The sequence below is a fragment of the Columba livia genome, chromosome 5 (assembly GCF_036013475.1).
Source record: "Columba livia isolate bColLiv1 breed racing homer chromosome 5, bColLiv1.pat.W.v2, whole genome shotgun sequence".
In the NCBI taxonomy this organism is placed as follows: domain Eukaryota; kingdom Metazoa; phylum Chordata; class Aves; order Columbiformes; family Columbidae; genus Columba; species Columba livia.
The window spans coordinates 49287521-49308209 of NC_088606.1; the positions used below are offsets into that span (position 1 = coordinate 49287521).

The 20689-nt window shown below is 39.3% G+C and overlaps 1 protein-coding gene across 12 annotated transcripts in view; it reads right to left on the bottom strand.

Annotated features, from left to right (window-relative positions):
- The window catches only part of LRP5 (LDL receptor related protein 5), a 180698-nt gene that overhangs the window by 115500 nt on the left and 44509 nt on the right, over positions 1-20689 (bottom strand). For all 12 annotated transcript variants that reach the window (XM_065064887.1, XM_065064888.1, XM_065064886.1 and 9 more), the window contains 3 exons: positions 16778-16975; positions 12823-13019; positions 10730-10861 (listed from right to left, as the gene is read on the bottom strand). In XM_065064887.1, coding sequence (XP_064920959.1) covers positions 10730-10861; positions 12823-13019; positions 16778-16975 — 527 coding nt within the window. The remainder of the gene's footprint in view (positions 1-10729; positions 10862-12822; positions 13020-16777; positions 16976-20689) is intronic.

The following is a 20689-nucleotide window of genomic DNA, read 5'->3' on the forward strand; positions in this document are numbered from 1 at the left end:
TTGGATTTCAGTAAAGCCTTTGATACTGTCTCTCACAGTATTCTTCCAGACAAGATGTCCAGCACACAGCTGGATAAACACACAATGCAGTGGGAATGGGCCAGGCTCAAAGGTTTCTAGTAAATGGGATTATGTCAGACTGGTGACCAGTCACTAGCAGGGTTCTGCAGGGATCCAACTTAGTGCCAGCACTCTTCAATGTCTCCATAAATGACTCAGACTCAGGACTTGAGGGATTGCTTAGTAGGTTTGCCAATGACGCAAAATTGGGAGGGGCTGCCAACACTCTGGAGGGCAGAGAGGCCCTGCAGAGGGATCTGGACAAACTGAAGAACCAGGCAATCACCAGGCATGAAGTTCAACAAGAACAAGTGCTGGATTTTGCACATGGGACAAGGCAACCCTGGCTGTACCTACAGACTGAAAGACAAGATGCTGGAAAGCAGCTCTGCAGAGAACAACCTGGGGGTTCTGGTCAATGGCAAGCTGAACCTGAGTCAACTGTGTGCTCTGGCAGCGGAGAGGGCCAACTGTGTCCTGGGGTGCATCAAGCACAGCATTGCCAGCTGGGCAAGGGAGGAGATTGCCCCACTCATTGCACTGATGCAGCCTCACCTGGAGCACTGTGTGCAGATCTGGGCCTCACAGGATAAAAAAATATATTAAGCTACTGGAGAGTGTCCAGAAGAGGGCTACAGAGTTGGTGAAGGGTTTGGAGGGGAAGTCGTATGAGGAACGGCTAAAGTCACTTCATTTGCTCAGCCTGGTGAAGAGGAGACTTAAGTGGAGACCCGATCACGGTCTACAGCTTCCTCACAAGGGGAGGAGTAAGGGTAGGTACTGAACTCTTCTCTTTAGCAACCAACAATAGAACCCAAGAGAATGGCAGGAACATGTGCCAGAGGAGGTTTAGGCTAGATATCAGGAAAAGGTTCTTCACCCAGAGGGTGGTGGAGCACTGGAACAGGCTCCCCAGGGAGGTAGTCATGGCTCCAAGCCTGACAGTATTCAAGAAGAGACTGGACAACACCCTCAGACATGTGGTGTGATCTGTAGTGTTGTCATATGAAGGGACAGGAGCTGGAATCGATGATCCTTGTGGGTCCCTTCCAACTGAGAACATTCTATGATTCTGTCATTCTAGATGAGGTTGGTTTAGTGCTAGAGTTAGATTATGGTCGGACTCAGTGATCTTAAGTGTCTCCTTCAACCAAAATTATTCTATGATTCCACGATTCTAACATAATCATATGTTGAAGTGTAAACATCATGGAAAAATGCTATAAACAACTGTAAATTAGGGTTTGCAAATCTAGGTAGTGTCTCAACCTCACTGCTGCTACACTGATGCAGTAAAATAGAGATTGGCCATCAATGTTTGAAGAGGTAGCCAAGCTACAGCAGCTTAACAAGTTATCACTGGGACTTTGTCACTTTCTATGTGTATGTCCCTAGCCCATGATGAACACAAGATAATAATATTTACACATACACCTGTTCAGTGCAGACACAGGGTGTGGTTCTCCTGTAGCATAAAACCAGAATCAATATAGAGACTCAACAGTGCTGAAAAGTGAGACTATCACTTTTTCCTTTACATACTATCCTTCCTGTCCCTGTCCCACCCCCACCCCCACCCCCTGCCCCAAACAACTAACCACACACAAAAATGAGCTACTTATCATCTTTAACTAAACAGTGCTTCCTAGCCCTGGAAAGTAGTCACCAATCTGAAACATGCACCAAAACACAAAAAGAGAGCTTCATTCACTAGACCAGCAAAACCACTGACAATAGAGCTAGAAAATTATATGGGAGATCTTCTAGAATACTTCTCACACCCTCGCAAGTTTCTTCTTTACAGCATGTTTCTAATGGCTTTTATCCAATGAAAATATAAACAAGGCCATTTTCATATGAAGCTATTTTATTTTGTCATTACATGAAGTACTCCTCATTTAGGATAATAAAAGTTTATATGAATCTTCATAATCTTTTCATACAGATCAAGTAAAATCATAAACATAACATACTAACAAAAGCAAGGGGTAAACCGACTTAAGACAAACAAACAAAATTTTCCTTAAATAGAGTAGAAATAGAAGAGGTAGCCTCTAGATTTCCTAGATTGTCAGGTACCCATTTCTGGACAGTTTTTACATCCCCTTCTGGTGTATTGCAAAGGTATCTCAGTGAAATATGTTTCCACATGATATTATTTCTCACTGAGTAAATAGCACCCTAGCCCATTGTTTTAGGGCTACAGAATCAACAGGATGTGTTTGGAGTAAGTAGCATAACACAGGTCAGATGCAATGAGTGAAATGCCATTTCCTCATTCAGCTCACTACATCTCATTTTCATAGCCTAGAATCCAGATAATTATCCACCTTGCACAGGAATCACTGTAGACTACTTGTACATTTGATCTATTGTCCAAATGCTCCCTCTCCTTTAGTGCAAAACACCCTTAGGCCCTTCCAGTAGATCATCTGCTGTCTGGAGGGAATTAATGTGGCTGTAGGCATTGAGAGCAATGCCAATTACCCAAATCCCTCCTTCAGAGAAGGATGACAGTAATCTTTAAGAAGCCCCATCTAAGCCTAACAAAGGAAAAACATGAGATCAACAATTCCTTGATAAGCAAAGGAAGCATGATACACCTTTGGGAGTGCTGTAAGGAGAGGCAGAATGAGGAAAAAGTCCTCCGGAACTTCTGGATAACATCTCCCTATGGTAGTCAGATACTGGGCATAGGATGGAAGACACCTATGAAATCAAAGCACCCTCCAATCAAAAGACCGTGGTTTCCTACAGTTGCATTTCAATCACAGGCTAGGCAAGGAGGCGAGACAGCCATGCATGTACCTGTCAAGGATCTAGGAAATAGGGAAAAATTGAGTTTTCCTTGTTTATTTTCTCCATGACAAACAGATTAAGACATGAGTGCTCCTTCAATGGTAGAATGTAACTAGAGTTTATCTACTGATATACAAGATTTCTCTTCCAGCATCTTCCAAGTGCTAGAAGACTCCTGATAGTTATTTTAGGTTATTCACACAATGCCAGCAGAAGCTTTCTCAGGTACTTGAAAGAGCTGATTTACAGCAATTATCCCAAATAACAAACGTGTCCCTAGCCCTACCCTTTTACAAAGAGGCAGTTCATCTCTAATTAGCATTTGTTCTGCTTAATCAGAAAGTCTGGATCAGTCCATACTGTTTCTCTTTATTAATCAGGAAGACATGTTAGGAAAAGGTTCTTCTTCTCAGGTGGTTAAATTGCATGAGAAGAAATACTTCACAATGAAGGTGTTTGTGTCTGCCTGCTTATTTTGCTTGGAGGCTTAGCTGCTCAAATAACCTGATGATTGCTCAGCCAAGGAACCGCAGACACAAAACTTTTAAAATGTATGAGGTGCACCAATAAACACATGGGAGATGAGAAAGAAAGGCCTTAACATTTCTTCCTTCAGTACTCTTCTATCTCCTGCATAAAAAATAGTGTGACCCCTGTAGCATTAGCCAGCAGGTTCTAAAACCACTGTTTTCTGTTTTGCATTGTGAAGAATGGCAAAGAGAAATAAGACGCTGGGAATACTATCCAACCCAGATCAACTGCCTCAATGTGCTGGGTCATCTGAGATATGGTTAATTTCCACAGGTAGCTGGTGGATGACAGAGCCAGAACAGCTGACCCAAAAACAGCCAAAGGGATATTACATACCATAGAAGGTCATGCCCAGTCAGCAACTAAAACCACGTGCTGCTCATTCACCCCGCCCCACCTCCCGTGGGATATGGAAGAGAATCAGGAAACAAAAGGCAAAACTCCTGGATTGGGATAAGAACAGTTTAATGGAATGAAGAGAGAAGAGGAAAAGAGAAGAAAGAAGAGGAAGCATATACAAGGTGAGGAATACACAGCACAATCTCTCACCGCATGGCAATCCCAACACAGCAGCTCAACTCCTCCAAAGCAGCAATTGTAGATAGCAGACCACAGCTCACACAAAAACCTACTCAAAACACAGCATCGAACTATGCGGTCCAGAGAGAACTAGGAGCATCCCAGACCATGCTGCTCCCAGCAGTGAGAAAGAGCACACTGTGACATACAAGCACTAAGAGTTCCTGCACTTGAGCATTTATAGCACATGCTAAGTGTGTGTATATGTGTATATGTATATATGTATATCTTTATTTATTCTTAATTTTTTTAAAAACATTTATATTCTAACTTGTAAGTCAATTTACTGCAAGGCATTAAAGGTCATCTTCCTTCATTCTAGACAATGTAAGGAATTTAAAATACATGTCGTGGTTTAACCCGAGCTGGCAAGTAAGCACTATGTAGCTGCTCACTCAATCCCCCACAGTGGGATGAGGAGAGAGATTCGGAAGAGTAAAAGTGAGAAAACATGCAGGTAGAGATAAAGGCGGTTTAATAGGTAAAGCAAAAGCTGCACATGTATGCAGAGCAAAAGAAGGAATTAATTCACTACTTCCCATCAGCAGGCAGGTGTTCAGCCACGTCCAAGAAAGCAGGGCTCTCCATCAGGCATTAATGGTTACTTGGGAAAACAAACACCATACCTCTGAACATTCACCCCCTCCTCCTTCTTCCCTCAGCTTATATACTGAGCTTGATGTCACATGGTATGCAATATCCCTTTGACCAGTTTGGGTCAGCTGTCCTGGCTGTGCCCCCTCCCAGCTTCTTGTGCACCTGGCATGGTGTGAGAAGCTGAAACTTCTTCTTCTTTAGCAAAAAGTAAAACATCAGGGTATTATCAACATTATTCTCCCTTAAATTCCAAACCACAGCACTATAGCAGCTACTAGGAAGAAAATTAACTCTACCCCAGCTGAAACCAGGACACATTACTATATTGTTGCTTTTGCAGCCTAATTAATTACCTTGAATCATTGCAGAAAATAATTAATGTTTTTATAGCCTTTTTTTGGAGATGACTGTGCTCAGTCTACTTAGAATCATGTAATATCTTGAGTTGCAAGGACCCATAAAGATTATCGAGTCTAACACCCTGTTCCTTGCAGGACTACCTAAAACTAAACCATATAACTAAGAGCATCATTCAGATGCTCCTTGATTTAGATCTATACTGGGCAATGTTCAGTATATTAAAGAGACATACTTTAGTTGGCACTACCCTTAGTTCCAGGCATTGCTCCTTTGTGTGAGTTTCAAAACTACAAGAGCATTTCTCTGCGAGTATGACAAACTTGGAGGTCATGGACAGAGAAGGGATATTTCATATAGATGGACATCAAGTTCTTACTGCTGTTAAAGATCGGAACCTGAATTTAGCACTACAAGATAGAAGTAGTCTAGCTACAAAAGGCTAATGATGCAGGTTGCCACTTCCCCTTGCCAGATACTTGCTTAAGTTGCACTTGATTTGTCGTCTATTGTTTGCATGACATGCAAGTACACCTATATCTAAACCACCTACATACGTTCTTACCAAGAGGTCTCATCTTGCTTTCAAGTACAAGAAAGGGAAAAGACTCATCATGCTTCCCAAGACAAACAAAAAGAAAATAAACCAGTGTAAAATTAGATTTCCAAGAGTTTTCAGTGTAAACAATGCTTACAGAAATGCACAAAAGTGTTTGGGTGTGGGGTTTTGGTTTGTTTTTTTGTTCATTTGGTTGGATTTCTGGGAAAGCAAGCGCAAAAAGATTCTTATTAACTGAGACTTAAATTTGGTTGTCAGGGGTTTTAGATATAAGAAACGTGTATAACTTAACACCCAGGAATGTTTGATTTATTAAAAGCACATCTGACACAGGTTGCATAGGAAACAGAGAAATCACCCAGCATAGAATTAGAGAGTAAAATACATCATACAAAATAAAAAAGACTTTACAGAAATTAGTAGCTTCTCCTCCAAACTCCAGAGAAAACACAGAAAACGGAGCTACTGTTTCCACAGTTGTTTTAGGTTAACCCCAGTGGGTAGCTCAGCCCCACCCAGCCACTCTCTCCCCACAAGAGAAAACTCATGGGTTGAGTTAAAAACAATTTAATAGGTAATGCAAAAGCTGTATGCTCAAGCAAAGCAACATTCATTCACTATTTCCCATTGGCAGGTAGGTGTTCAGCCAATTCCAAGAAAGCAGGGCTCCACCACACACAATGGTGACTTGGGAAGTCAAATGCCATAACTCCAAATGTCCCTGCTTCCTTCTTCTTTTCCCCAGCTTTTATTGCTGTGCACGATGCTGTATCGTGCGGAATATCCCTTTGGTCAGTTGGGGTCAGCTATGCCGCCTGTGTCCCCTCGCGACTTCTTGTGCACCACCAGCCTACTCGCTAGCAGGGCAGAGGGTGAGAAACAGAGAAGCCTTGACACTGTGCAAGCACTGTTCAGCACTAACTAAAAAAATCCCTGTGTTATCAACCCAAAACATAGCACCATATGAGATGCTATGAAGAAGACAAACTCCAACCCAGACAAACCCAGTACAGCAATATTAGTAAAATGGATCATAAACTAATGATGTCCAGGCCATGTGAAACTGCTGCAATGATGTTGCATAATGAGTAAAATTCTGTAACTTTTACTGAAATATTTTATCCATATACTGCAGCAAAGTATTACACATTTAATGAGAAACAAAAAGAAAACTGGAACACCACTTCCAGAAGCTGCATGGATCTGGACTAATTCTGACATTGTGTAGCTCTGTGTGTCCCTGCTGAAGGTGAAAATATACAATAAAAAAGAACATTAGTTAAAGTCCTAGTTTATCATACTTATTACAGCCCCATAGCCATAGGGCCAAGATAGTGAAAACTTAGGAAGGAAACGTGGGGAACATTGATCTTTCACTCAAAATGCTTTCTGGTATGAGGTTTGGGTTATAGGTTTTAAAATGCTCTCAAATTAATTTTAGTTCATTTACAATTGACTTATTTGGCACCATGATACCAGAAAATTATGTGCAAGGAGAGTAGGATCCTTTGGGAATGCAACACTAACAGGTAGAGGGAATTTAGGAAGTCAGAGTGACCACTTACAGGGAAATATATCCACTTTGAAGAAAAAATATGAGGTTTTTTATATTCTTTAAGAAGATTGCACCAATAGCTGTATGCCAGAAACACTGAATATGACAGAAAGAAATTATAAATTTGCTAAAAATATAAGAGAAATAGGCTCCTGAACACTGTTAACAGAAACTGGAGCCATCACAGACATACAAGAGACTCATGAATCGGATTAATTCTGTTCATAAGGAAGATAAATGTGATCCTTAAACAAAGAAAGAAAAACCTCAGGATAGCCCTGAGTCAGCAAAATGACTGAAAGTAGGTCCCCAGCTTTTGAATCTCCACCTTCTGCGCTGCTTTCTCAAATGGCCTATTTGCTTTTCCACTGCTGATCAAACCAAACTTTGCTTCCCTGAAAATATGCATAGAGCACTCATAGTTCTTACTTTGGTCTTATGACTTTGCATCAGAAAGCTTCCAAAGCAAGAAACTGCTGAAGATCAACTAAACAAGGCTTGCAATTTTATGACTGCATGAATAAAGAGCTAATCAGGTAGAATTACACATTTTGAATTACTGCAACCAAACCTTTTTTCCTTCCTCAAACATTCATGTCATTGCTCAAGCAGGCTTAGAGAAGAAAAACAAAAAGCAGCAAATTAAAAACCAACAACAATAAAAACCCCAACCAAACAGGAGCAAAACCCACAAATCAAGAAAGTCGTCTAGTCTAAGAACCAAAGCTCCATTTTGAAACATGAAATTTAAGACATCAGTCATTCCTGGATGTTATCTGCTACCAAGAGTTACTACTGACTAGGCCATGCTCTACAAGCACTTCAGACTAGAGCAATCATGCTCTGATAGGAATTACAAATTGTAACTTCATTATCTTCTACACAGGCAAGACTAGGTTCACATACCTATCTAAAATCATATATTTGGATACATTCACCAAGACAGTAGTGGTCCAACACAACTTCTTAAGTAATTCCAAGGATCATAGCTTGAATGCTCACTTTGCTAAGAGTACATGGTCAGGTGCAGCTGATTTACTTTCTAAATTTACAACCTCCCCTGCTCGTTGATATGGGAACTTCATGCAAGCCCAGAGGATTTTCAGAGCTAACAAAGGAAAACAGATTTAATATCACAAGTCTGAAGGGAAGCAACACAAAACATCTACCTGCACAAAATACGTACAACTTCCTAGAGAGAAGCATATACTTGATGCCAGTTGCAATCTGTGTATTTAATATCCATTATTAGTGATGGATATCTACTATAGAGCTAATTTTTTTATTATTTGTTCAGAGCAACTGTTTAGAGCCAGAGAGAAAGCAAGAGAATTAATCAACACTGAAAGCCAAAACTACAGAATAACAAATTATTCTTAACACAGATACAATATATATGGCTTCAGCATATCAGAAGTTACATAATTAGAAAAAGTGTAAAATTCCAGTTTTTGAGTTTCAATGCATCTAAACATATCCCACAGCAATGCAAATAGTGGCACAGCCTGTCCTTGACATCATGTTTTCTTAATTATCTAGGCCCATTACAGTTCAACAGGTACAGAGCTCTCATATCTGAACATTACCAATATATATATTCTTCAATGCCCAAGAGAGCTGAAATTGCCTAAGGGCATCAGAGCTTTTCTGCAGAAGAAAACTTTCTGACAGAGATACACAGTAATATTGTATAGTTAGATTTGCACCAGTAAACTCCCACTGCAGACAAAGATGTTGAGAACAGAACACTTTTTCCCTCTTGCAGACAAATTAGCAGTAGCATCTGTGTAATTCACTTAAAAGCCTAATGTCAAAGAAGCTGATATGCCCAAGTGACTTTGTACTCTGGCACTTTTGCCCAAGCCAATATAGGGAACAAAATGGGGAGGTGGTCAACACTGTTGCAATCATAGTTCCTGATACAACTTTACTATAAAGGACTTGTACACAGAACAAAAAGACAGCTCATTGCAACCAAGGAGTTAATTAATAAGAGAGGAAATTGAAGCACTTGGATATCGGCATCAGGCAGACAGGACTACAAAAGAGGTGGAATTTGGGAAAGAAATAAACCACAAAACTTAAACAAAAGGACACATTCTTATGCAAAATCAGATTTCCTGTTCCCATCCCACTTTTTTGCCCTCCTTTGACAGAACACCATAGACAGATTGTCTGGCCTGAAAATGAAAAGGTGAAAGCATAGTATAAGCAGTCAATCCTGCTTGTGCTATCTGCCAAAATGCCAAAGGCAGGCTGACCTTCATTCCCACTGCCAGAAACATGAGGTCAATATGAATGTCTAAAAAGGTTGTCCTGAGCATTCAGCAATGTTTTTTGAAAGCTGTGAAAGGGAAACTTTCCAAAGCTGGAAGAAGGAAAGAGAAAGGTCTTTCAGCAGCTGCAATAACTACCTTATAAGCCTTTCAGTTGTAGCAGGATGAGTTAATAAAGCTGGACCTTAAACCCTGGAGGTTCAGTGTTAAAATTCTGCTTCAAGTTCACAAATGAAAGGAATCTATTACACTTGGTTTAAGACTCAGATGAATCAAGTCACATCAGAAAATGACTTTACTCTTTGACTAGACTCGTTGAAAACACATCAGAGACAAGCAACAGAGTGTCTTTTAGTCTCTCGGCAGAACATTTTCTAAAACCTTGCTTCCTAGTGTCCTACCGCTGTATCAGTGTTAATTGCCTGTTTTTGTAAGACGCATATTTAAAAGAAACTTCTTGATCAATGACAAAAACAAGCTTTCAAAGTATACCACTAGACTCACTCAATTTATGGATATGAAACATGCATCTAATTATACTTTTCAGTTAAAGCACGTACTCCAGCTATTAGTCTCTAAACAGCTTTCTACTGGTAATACTCAAGTATCTCCTACTTGTATGTGACATGGAACAGCCACCTAGAACATTTTTTTCTCTAGCTCAGTTATCTCAAGTAGCAAACTTTACAAGCCTCTTCACACAACTAGACCCAGGAAGAAAAAAATCCCAGTGCAAATTTCTCACAAAGCCTTCCCACAAAGCAGCCCAAAGGGAAACATAGGGATGACTGATCTTCAGAATGACAAAAATCTGTATTTTTAGTTTAAATCTTAATTTTGAATTATTTTGAATTTTTCTGTACAGATTATTTCATTATAAAACTAACTGAAGCATGGGCAACTCATTGGACTTGACCTTGAACAAATTTTTGGCACATCTGTGCCATTCTTAACTTCGAGATGCATCTGGAAGGCAACAACTTGGCCAACCGCTACAGCATCATTGACCGCTACCAGACAATGAATGGCAGGGAGCAGAAGTCTGTCCATGGTCCATTGTCCAAATGGAAACACGTCTTACAATAGCCTACTTCTAATAAAATTCCTCTGCAATGGGCTCCACATACTACTTCATTCCTACAGAGAACTGGCAACACAAAATACAGTCAAAGACACAAAATACAGTCAAAATTTTCTGATTTCAGATGCAAGGGATTACTTTAGCTCATAACAATCACTTTCTTTAGTAGCTTGGCAGGAGATTTTGGTGCAATATATCTGCCACCTTCATCAGGACAAGAGTGACATTTCAGTGTGTCACGCAGTTCCTTTCAATTAATTTCTGCAAGGCTCAACTTTTAAGCAGCAAACCCAAAACAAGTCAACACTGTCTCTGTAGAAAAACCAAGGTCCTACCTGATTTGCATGTCCTGCCATCATCTTCTAGCTGCACACCAGTGGGACAGGCACAGCTGTAGAAGGGATCTCTTGGAGACAGCAGGCACAGATGGGAGCAACCACCGTTGCTTTCTTCACATGGGGTGTGAACTTCAAGAAATCAAATAGATTTATTTTAATTTTTCTAGAACCCCTAAAGCCCTGTTTTCTCCAAGAGGAAGAAATAGACCCCAAATGACTGGCACCAGCTTTTGTGCTAATAGACAGAGGAACCACAAAATAAAGTGTTTGATTCCCCTTTCCCCAGTGCTTACTTCTAGGGGCATCTAAATAGAGGTGCACGCAAAAGTTGATTTTTTGAAAGAGCTGACAGCTCAGAACGTTCTCACTATACAGTTATTTCAATGCTTCTAAAGCTGAACACGGCTAAGGAACTTTGGACATTTACTTTCTGGATGCTGGGTCTGCTAAGCATCATGAAAACAGAAAACAGGGCTTGGAGGGTAGTGATGGGGCAGTGACCAGTTCTATGAAATAAGAACAAATATAACAATTTACACAATTACTACATTAGAGTAGTGTTGCATGTTGGAAATATCCTTTTCTACTGCGAAGCTTTCACAGCAAGACATATCCCTGAATCATCAGGAAATCTAGAGGAGTAACATGTAAAGTCAGCAATTTTGAAAATGTAAAAAACAAAAAATGGAAGCAGGGGAACAGGGCAGGGACAGACAGATGACAACTGCATGCACCTCTCTCATTCACGTGGTAAAAAATTGCAGCAAGAGACGAAACTATAGGCATATATAATTATGGAGAGTATTGCCAGGTATTAAAAAAAAAATATTGCAAGTTGTGAAAGATCCCTCCAAAATCAATCATAGTTAAAATACGCATCTGACCTGCTTTAATATAAAACCGTAACATGTATGGCTTGCGGTACTTCCAGTGACAGCCACAAAGAATAAAAAAAAGGGAGAGGAAGAAGTCCAGGCCTGATCTTAATGAAGTCAATGGCATCTGAACTATTTTCAGCACATGGTATTTCCCTATGTGCCACATTTTCTTTGTGACTGATCCAGAAATACTATGACCCAAAGCTGGGACATTCCCTGAGCTAAAAGCAATGACAAGAATTCAGCATAGACAAACTCTTATCTGGATCTGTGAGATAAACCAGGGTGCTGTGCATACCAAACAACCTCAGTGAAAACTTCCACATGTTCCATCACCAAGATGATCTCCAAACTGCTTTTGCTTACTCTCTAGTCTATTTACTGACATCCTATAAACTTTACTGGAATAACAAATGTTATCTTTAGGGAAGCAGACTTTACAGTTGCCATAAATAAAGAAGCAATTCAAATGGCAAGAGTATCTCCCCTAAGCAAGAGATTATTTTTCCCATGGCTACTCAATTATATACATTTCCACACCATTGCTTTTAAGTCCCATTCTCACAATCCTAAAAAAAATCTAGACCAACTGCCACATAGAATCACATGCATACATGAAATATATACAGCCTCATTCAATTCTCAGTTCTCTACACTTGCCTTTCTTTGAAGTACCATCACATGTAAAGAAAAAATAGAGGCGTGCATATGTTTCATATAAAAGCTCAGAACTAGATCCCTTCCATACTGAAACATTCATAAACTATTTGTTACCTGTTAAAGATAAATATAATAAAGTCTAGACTGCAAAAAACACATAAGTACAACATGAACACTACATATTTTGTAGGTGATTCTGCTTATTTAAAAAAAAAATAATAATAAGCATTTTTTCAGTTGTCTGTAAAATAATGGTGTTAAAAAGATGCCAGATGAGTCTCTTATCATTCTCATTCAGATATTCCAAATCAAAAGATGTCACTGAAGTACTGCACTGAATTTTGGATTTTGTCACCAACTGAGATGATGAGTGGGCTCATACCAATACAGGCTGGAAGTTTTAAAGAAAGAGGTCCTTATACCTTCAGCAACCAATCTCCTGACAAGTGTTCAAAACTTTACAACGTCACACTAACCATTTTTATAATTAACATTTTTCCAGATAGATAAGTAACAGTAATTCAAAAAGTTTCAGGGAAAAGTAAAACCTACAGTATGGCTGCCGATCTGGACTTAAGACCTGGATGTCCATCGGTGAATATAAGGCAGACAATATTTCTCTCCTTTTCTCTCCCGTCCTTTTGTTACACGCATGAATGGAGCGCGTTTGCCAGTCTGTCCAATACAAAGTGTCCCCAGACAAGGTCAGTGCAAAGGGATGAGTAAGAGTACCTTCAACAACTTTTTGCCTAGATGAAAGGAAGAGCAAGGATTAAAAATGCATTACTTCCAGGCAGAAAAAGCTCTGGTTCTGCAAAAACTCATACAAAAATCATCTTCCTTTAAAAAATTCACTGGACCAAAAGATTCACCTGGTGATAAAAGACATTGCTCCTTCATAGCAGCAAGGACACAAATATACTGGGTTTCATACAGACACAGTATCTGACTCAGCTTCATACTGACCTCTGAAAAGCCACACCAAAGTTCCTTAACAGGCTGTGCAAATACCCAAATACAATTGCCTTCTGGAGGAAACAGAGGTCTGGAGAGTGCTCCTCCAACTAAAGCATTACTTCTTTTTGTTCCCCTATGCAACATATGAGATCTTTTCCCAGGACTTCAGTTGCACTCAGTCCTTTCTTGTAGCAGGAAAAGGAAGAAACAATCTGAGAGTCTCTTTAAATTACCCCTCTTAACTTGGTCAGCAGCAGAAACAAATAATTTTCAGATTATCTTTTCAAATGTAGAAGAAGGGCCACATATATTTATTCTAAGACTAAATATTTATAATTAATATAAATCAGAAACATTTCAGACATTTTTCATTCAGCCACACTTCTCTTCTGGGGATGCATATATTTTCACATTGGTTATCAGCTGAACTGAAAGCCAAAAAACACATGACATTTTCAACATGTTTTCTAAACTCACAGAATTCTCAAATTTACACATATTGCAATAAATCTGTATAATTTAGATTTAATAGTTTTGGAGACATTTACTAGGTCTGTTAAAACACACTTGACAATTCCTCAGTCAAAACAACATGAACACAATTTTCACAAAATTCCTGCATTTTATGTATGCACAAACTCAAAGACACAGACACACCTTCCAAGCCAGTGCTATGACACAGCAAAAAAAGTATACAAAATTTTTCATCATATAACTTTGAGAAAGCTGAAGTCTCAGCATCATGCTGAAGGAAAGTAAGGAACATATTTTTCTTATACCTGTATTCAGATCTGTATTTAAATTGTTTCTATTGAAGAAATTAAAGAAGAAAACAACAACAAAACCCACCAAAAAACCCCCACCAACCTCACATTTGGGAGTGAAAGGATTGTGTTTCATTTTGAGCAGCATAGCTACCATTTGCATTTTCCAGGGTGAGGGAAATACAAAAAGCTCCCCCAAATTCTTGATATATATTCAGACATGGACAATTTTAAAACACACTGACGCATACAAACAAGTATTTGCATATACATATACAAAGCAAGTAATGTGGAAAAAAGAAAACAAAATTATTCTTCTTTCTGTTCTTGAGATAAAATTGAAACTACTCTAAAATTTCTGTTCTTCAAATTATCACTACTACTCTCACTATAAAACATGATAGAAAAAATAGAAATACTTTCACTTTTCACAGAAATTATTTCACTTTCTCTTTCCACTCTCACCTTTGCTGTTGCTGCTTTACTAGTAACAGCAGCAGCTGTATGCTAGTATCCTAACAGCTGTTTTCCACTACATATTGTCCCCACTTCCATCATTCTTAGATATCAAGACTCCCCTTCTCCTGTAATTACACCCCTTGAAACAGTTCCAGCTGATGTGATTGCAAACTGAAGCTTGATAAGATGTAACTGGCAGATTGCTTCAGTAACATTAATCCACCATGTAGAATGCAAATTTCTTCTTTATTTGAATTCTGAAGTGATTCTGGCATGAGACGGGTAGAAGCATTTGGAACATCATAAGATTTCTTTATTGACAAGTCTGGGTGAAATTTATTCTGCTCTATGTTTAAGGAACAGAAGCAACCCTCCAAAGTTTTCATCTAGTTTGAACCACTACTAAAGTTCACCTTGATACCAGAACCTAAGAGTCCTAACTTCACAGACTTCTGTTTCAATATTGATCAGTGGAAGAGAAAAAATAATAAAATTTTCCGTTTAGAAGAGTTAACATTAAGATCAATATTCATGGCATTTTATTAATAAGCATAACATTTCAAGAGGGAAGCTTTATCATGTGGTAACAACATAAAAAATGTACAGCTGAATGACATCAAGCTATTATATTGGACAACACCTAGAAATCCATGTTCACATAGACACAAGTATTTCCGGAATGCATCCTGCATGCGAATATCCTGACATCAAGTATGCATTTACACCCTCCAGCAGTTTAGTAAAATATGTAAGAAGTGTACAACAGTGAGCTATTTTTTTAAGGCAAAATACATTATTTTTTCCTAAAATATTTTCATTTAAGGTTCAATAAAACACTACTTAGGAGGTGGTGAACATGTACTAATCTATCACAAAATTATTTGGACAGAATGCTGGAATTAGTGTATTCACAGGCTGGCTCCCTTTCAGGTGGCCTTTCTCTACCCTAAAATGAGAAAAATAAATTTTACTTACCAATTACAACTTTAACTTTTAACACATATATGTGAGTAAATTTTATACAATTAGTATGTGCATGATAACTGCAGAATAAGCCTGGAAACCTTACTCTCTGCCACTCGCATCCAAATTGGAGAAATATATTTATGTTGTATTGTATGAAAATCTCTCTTGGACTTTTAATTTTGAGAACGCATTTTCTTTCTCTCTGTGAATCTGCATACAGCTTTTGGGCTCCCACTCCCTTCCATAAAGGTTTTTTCCCTTTTCTATACTTCTGACTGTCAGTCAGTACTTGTCCCTTACTACAATGCCACCACTATCTAGCTCTTACAGAGTGCTCTCAAAGGAACTTATGAGTGTTTTATAAAGGATGGCAATATTGTTACTCCTCTTCTATGAGTGTGAAAATCAGGCACAGAATGCATCTCACTAAAAATCTGAAAAACACAATGGAAAATGTAGTAGTTTTTTTGTGGGGAGGCACATTATTCTATTACACAGATATGTGTGAAATAAAACTCCTTCAGCTTTTTAACAAATCCAAATTATTTCATAACACAGATATTTAAAATGTTATGAAATAATAAAAATGTCATTTTAAACTATCTGAAGACCAAAGCTAGACTAGAATGCAGAGACTTGACTCCTTGGCAAGACATTTCGCTAGCAGATGACACTCACCCTTCAGGACCAACCCAACCTGCCCTTTGAACACTGCAGAGAATCGAAGGTGTAATTTCAAAGGTCTAGTTCTGCCCTGTCCGAGGCGTCACCTCTCTATGTCTACAAAAGCCAAAACTCAACAGCACACTTGTACAGGAGCCACCAACCAAAACTTCCACGCTGTGCTTTCTATTAAGCTTTAGGAAAACCTGCTTCCTGCTCATATGCAGTCTGAAATAAGCTGAATTTGGTTAATTTCTAGGCATGCCACGAAGGACAGCTTTGGAAGGGGCCAAGGACAAGTGTGTATCAATGTATAGTTCCTGCTAAAAAGAAAAAATACAGTAACAATACTGTAAAATCCCTGTCACTAGTTAAATGTTAGATTACATAGGGCTGAGAATAAGCATCTTCAACTATTTTCAAGACAACATGAGCCTAAAAACAAAAAATCCTGCTGTACAAGGCAGCTATAAGCAGTTCTATAGTGAAATACTGATGCAAATTGTCTTACTTTTAAAACCAGTTTTGTAGGATGTGAGGTTATTTTACTTTTTTCAAGGCTATTACCAATTACATTTAAAAGAACATTAAGGTATTGGCATTATTGTAGATTACAAGAAAAAAAAAAGCCTCAGTTCAAAATTAACACATGATATGAGAAGTATCTTACATCATACTATTGACTAAAGGAAACTTACCTAAAGGAACCATCTAGATTTGCCCTATGAATGAAACTGAGTTTTGCATCAGCCCAGTAAAGTTTCTGCTCATCAAGATCTATCGTGAGTCCATTTGGCCAATAAATATCTGAATCAACAATTATTTTTCGTGTGCTGCTGTCCATTCCTGCCCGTTCTATTCTGGGTGTTTCACCCCAGTCAGTCCAATACATGTACCTGAAAAAGAAAGCAGAGATGCACGCAAATTAAATCACTATTCATAGTGGTTAGCTTTAGGAACAGAAGGGATAGCAGCTCTTTGCAAAGCCTGTAAGTATATATACACAGAGCGTACACAAATGTATAGCCCCAAAACTTTAATAGTTATTAACCTATTAACATATTAACATAAATCAAACCACAGTTTCAGAAGGTGAAAAAAAGTCCTTCATGAAAGCATCTCTCACAAGCATTGCCTCTGCATAATGTATTACCATTCTCTTTCCATGTTGGGCAGCACCTGACTGTCATAAGCATTTACAACTGAGTATCATCCTGCATGGCCAGTTATTATTAAATATACTAAATCACATTCTGAAGCAACTAATTACCTATCCAAGGAGGCAGTGCCTGTAGCTGAACTTCCTTTTGCAAGTCTCTACACAGAAAATAATAAAACCAAGAGCCCTAAAATGTGTTTGTGTTGATTAACAAAGCACGAATCTATGCAGACTTAGAATGATATTAGATTAAATTTTTGGTTGCTTTTTTCCCCCTCCCATCCATGCCCCAGTTTCCCTGTCACGCCACCCATGGGCAATTTAAGTAGCCTGAATAGAGAAATTAACAGTACTTATCAACTGGAAAGGACTAGATCACAATGTGGCAAATCACGCAATGTCTGCATGAAACGTTGAGACTGCACAGTTAGGAAAGAAATGGTCTGATCAGAAGAGGACACTCAATTCCCAGTTGGCAAACATTACCCCAGCATAATATATTCAGGTTGCAAATTGAGCATGCCAGTGGTGCAAACACAACACAGCAAACACCTTGCACAGCTACCTCAGGGCAGTCAGAGAAATGATATTTGCTTTACCAATATAGCCATTTCTGGCATAGTCTTGTGTCAGGAAACCTTTGACCTGAGTGAGCCCTCAAACAAAAATCAGGTGCCTGTGCACTGGATTCTCCAGCTAGATCAACGGAAGTGCCAGATGGGCGCCAGCTGGGTAAGATACACCTAAGCTAAGTCCTGCTACCACTGGAGCTCCAGAAAAGCACGGTAAAGAGGCTTCTACTGCATTTTGCTGAGCCCATGCTTAACCAGATTTCTCATAACCTGGACTATCCCAAACCCTTATATCCCATGAAGAAGACAGCACTGACTATGTAACCACAAAGAAAGTAAACGAACGTGCATTTAAAACATATTTGGAGGAAAAAAGCTTAATGGTTTATTTTACATAAGAGAATGCCATCCACTTCGGGAACAGAGGGGACTGTATTTGTAATTGTTGTCATGGTCCTCAATAGGATACTCTCTCCTTTGCAACAAAAGATGCTCCCATAAACTGCAGTAGCTCTATAGCCGCTTCACGTGCAGTTGGAGCCATCATTTCAGCCAAGGATGCACAGGCAGCTGTACAGCACATGTCCCTCACAACTCAGGCTTAAAATGCTCTGATCTTCATGTACATACAGCATTCAACCACACCTCCATTCAGCCACACCTCCAGCACAGCCACAGCACTTATTTAAACCATTCTGATCACAGCAGCCTGTCTGATCGCTAGCACGTTTAGCCCACTGAAGAGGGGAATATAGATTAAAATATACAGAGTTAGACAGATAGAAATGACTTACTCGTATCACAATACACATACACTTGAGTGCAAGAGAGTAAAACAAGAGTTTTCTAGTTGAAATGATAAACCTATGCTGACAAGTCCTCAGGCTTCTGAGACGGCTCACCTCAGAGTGGCCACAGTGGACTCATGTCCCAGATGCCTTCCCCAAAATATCTCAGCTCCAGCAGCTAGGATAGACAGACTGGTCCTGAGAAGCAGCAGCAGAAGCTGAGCTGCTCCAGTTCACAGAACAACCTATGAACACAAATTGCCGCTCATTTTGGTTTTCCTTAACAAGTCAGGCTGTAATTTGTGGCAGCTCATACTGTGTGGGCAGGCAGCTACAGACAAACAACAGCAGCCAGAGAAAAGCAGGAATAAAAGAAAATGTCTACACAATGAACTGGTGAATCAGACTGTGATACTGATCCAGCCAAATACTCGTTTTTGATCAGGTCAAATCAGTTCTCTGATCCAGCTCACCTGCACTAGCTTGAAGTATTCAAGGGACACCTTGAGCTACCTCTACAGGTATGAAGAAGACAAAGAATGAACTGTTGAATTAAGAAAAATCTGCCTGTTAAAGGTATCTTTGGGCTATATCATATAGCCATGACAGTCCCACACTTATTCATATATTGAAATGTACAAATGCAAACTAAAAAGGAGCTTAGACCAAAATCAGAAATCCCATGACAGTTATTTAAAAGCAAAAACAGTTAAAATAAAAAGGATGAAAAAAATATTTCCACAATTACCCTTCAGCAAAATTTCTGCACTCAAGCCTCCCACTGAAAAAAAAAAAAAAAAAAAAAGTCTGTAAGCCAAAGGGCTTTTCTATGACACTAGCTCAAGAGCCTCTCCTCCCCCCAAAAAACACTTTGTGAAATTTCACAGACGATGTGTTTAACCTTGGCCACACAGAAAGTACTGGACAAAAGCAGTACTTTCAACTTCATACATGAATTTGGCACAGGAAAATTACATCTGTAGATTTTAGCTCATTAACAGCTACCAAGCTCAATCCTTATCAATGCCTGTATCATTCAAATATCTAAAACTACACAGTATTAGCAAATTAACTATACCATGAAGAAAGGCTAGCAGAATGAAGATGCACTTACACAACACGCAGAGCAACTTGAATGCAAGCAGTGCTCTTTCAAAGCACTTATCTCCCAGTTGGACTTTTTTAATGCAACCTATTAAATATTATTATTACTGTGTCACCAACTCATCCTGATTGTAGGGTGTCTCTGCAATCCTGTTTAAGTATCATAAAGCTGATGATATTGGTGAACTTTTCAGAATATATCAAGTCTCTGCAGTAATCAAGCACTTACTGAAGTAATGGTTTTGCTGCCCCCACGTGCTACGAAGCATCCCCATGGTCCATCACAGGAAAGCAGGCCAAGCAATAGAATGGCAAAAGCAATTATTGTCTCCATTTAACCCCCTTCTCTTTTCCAACATGTTTCTATCCTTTCAGCAGGCAGCATGTGCTGAGTTGCCATGAATCACAGGAAACCAGTTCTGGTTTGAGGATCTCTTACAACATCAAGACCCTGAACTGGGAGTCTGGATATCACTGTAAGAAGAGATCAGTTGTTTCTGCAGCAGAAGTGCGAGTCTCTGGTCTATGCAAGCCTACTTAAAACCATGCTGCTGCCAAATGGAGTGGTTCTTTCCTTGGTTCCTACCCCTGGTGCTGACATTACAACCCTACAAGAAAACAAACCCAGAAACTTCCAGTTACCTTAGCAAATGATCAGTCTGGCCAATGGTCCCACAGCAGCAGTGTTTAAACAGAAGGAACAAATAAAGGCAGTGGCCACACAGCTAAATAAGCCACTCATAATTAGGGCCTTGGACTCCACAGTTAGCTAGGGCAGTCCTCTTCATGCCTCTACTCCCACTGTAACATGTAGGCTGACATTTTTTGGTCAAAACAAGGCACAACACAGCAGTAGACATCAGACTGTAACAGGCCGTAAAGCGTCATGTTTTAAACGCACACTTGTGTGGGATTTTCAAGAATTTATGAAGTGTCAAGCTTTCCTTTTTTTTTTTTTACCCTGCTCTATTCTGAGTGACAAAGCTA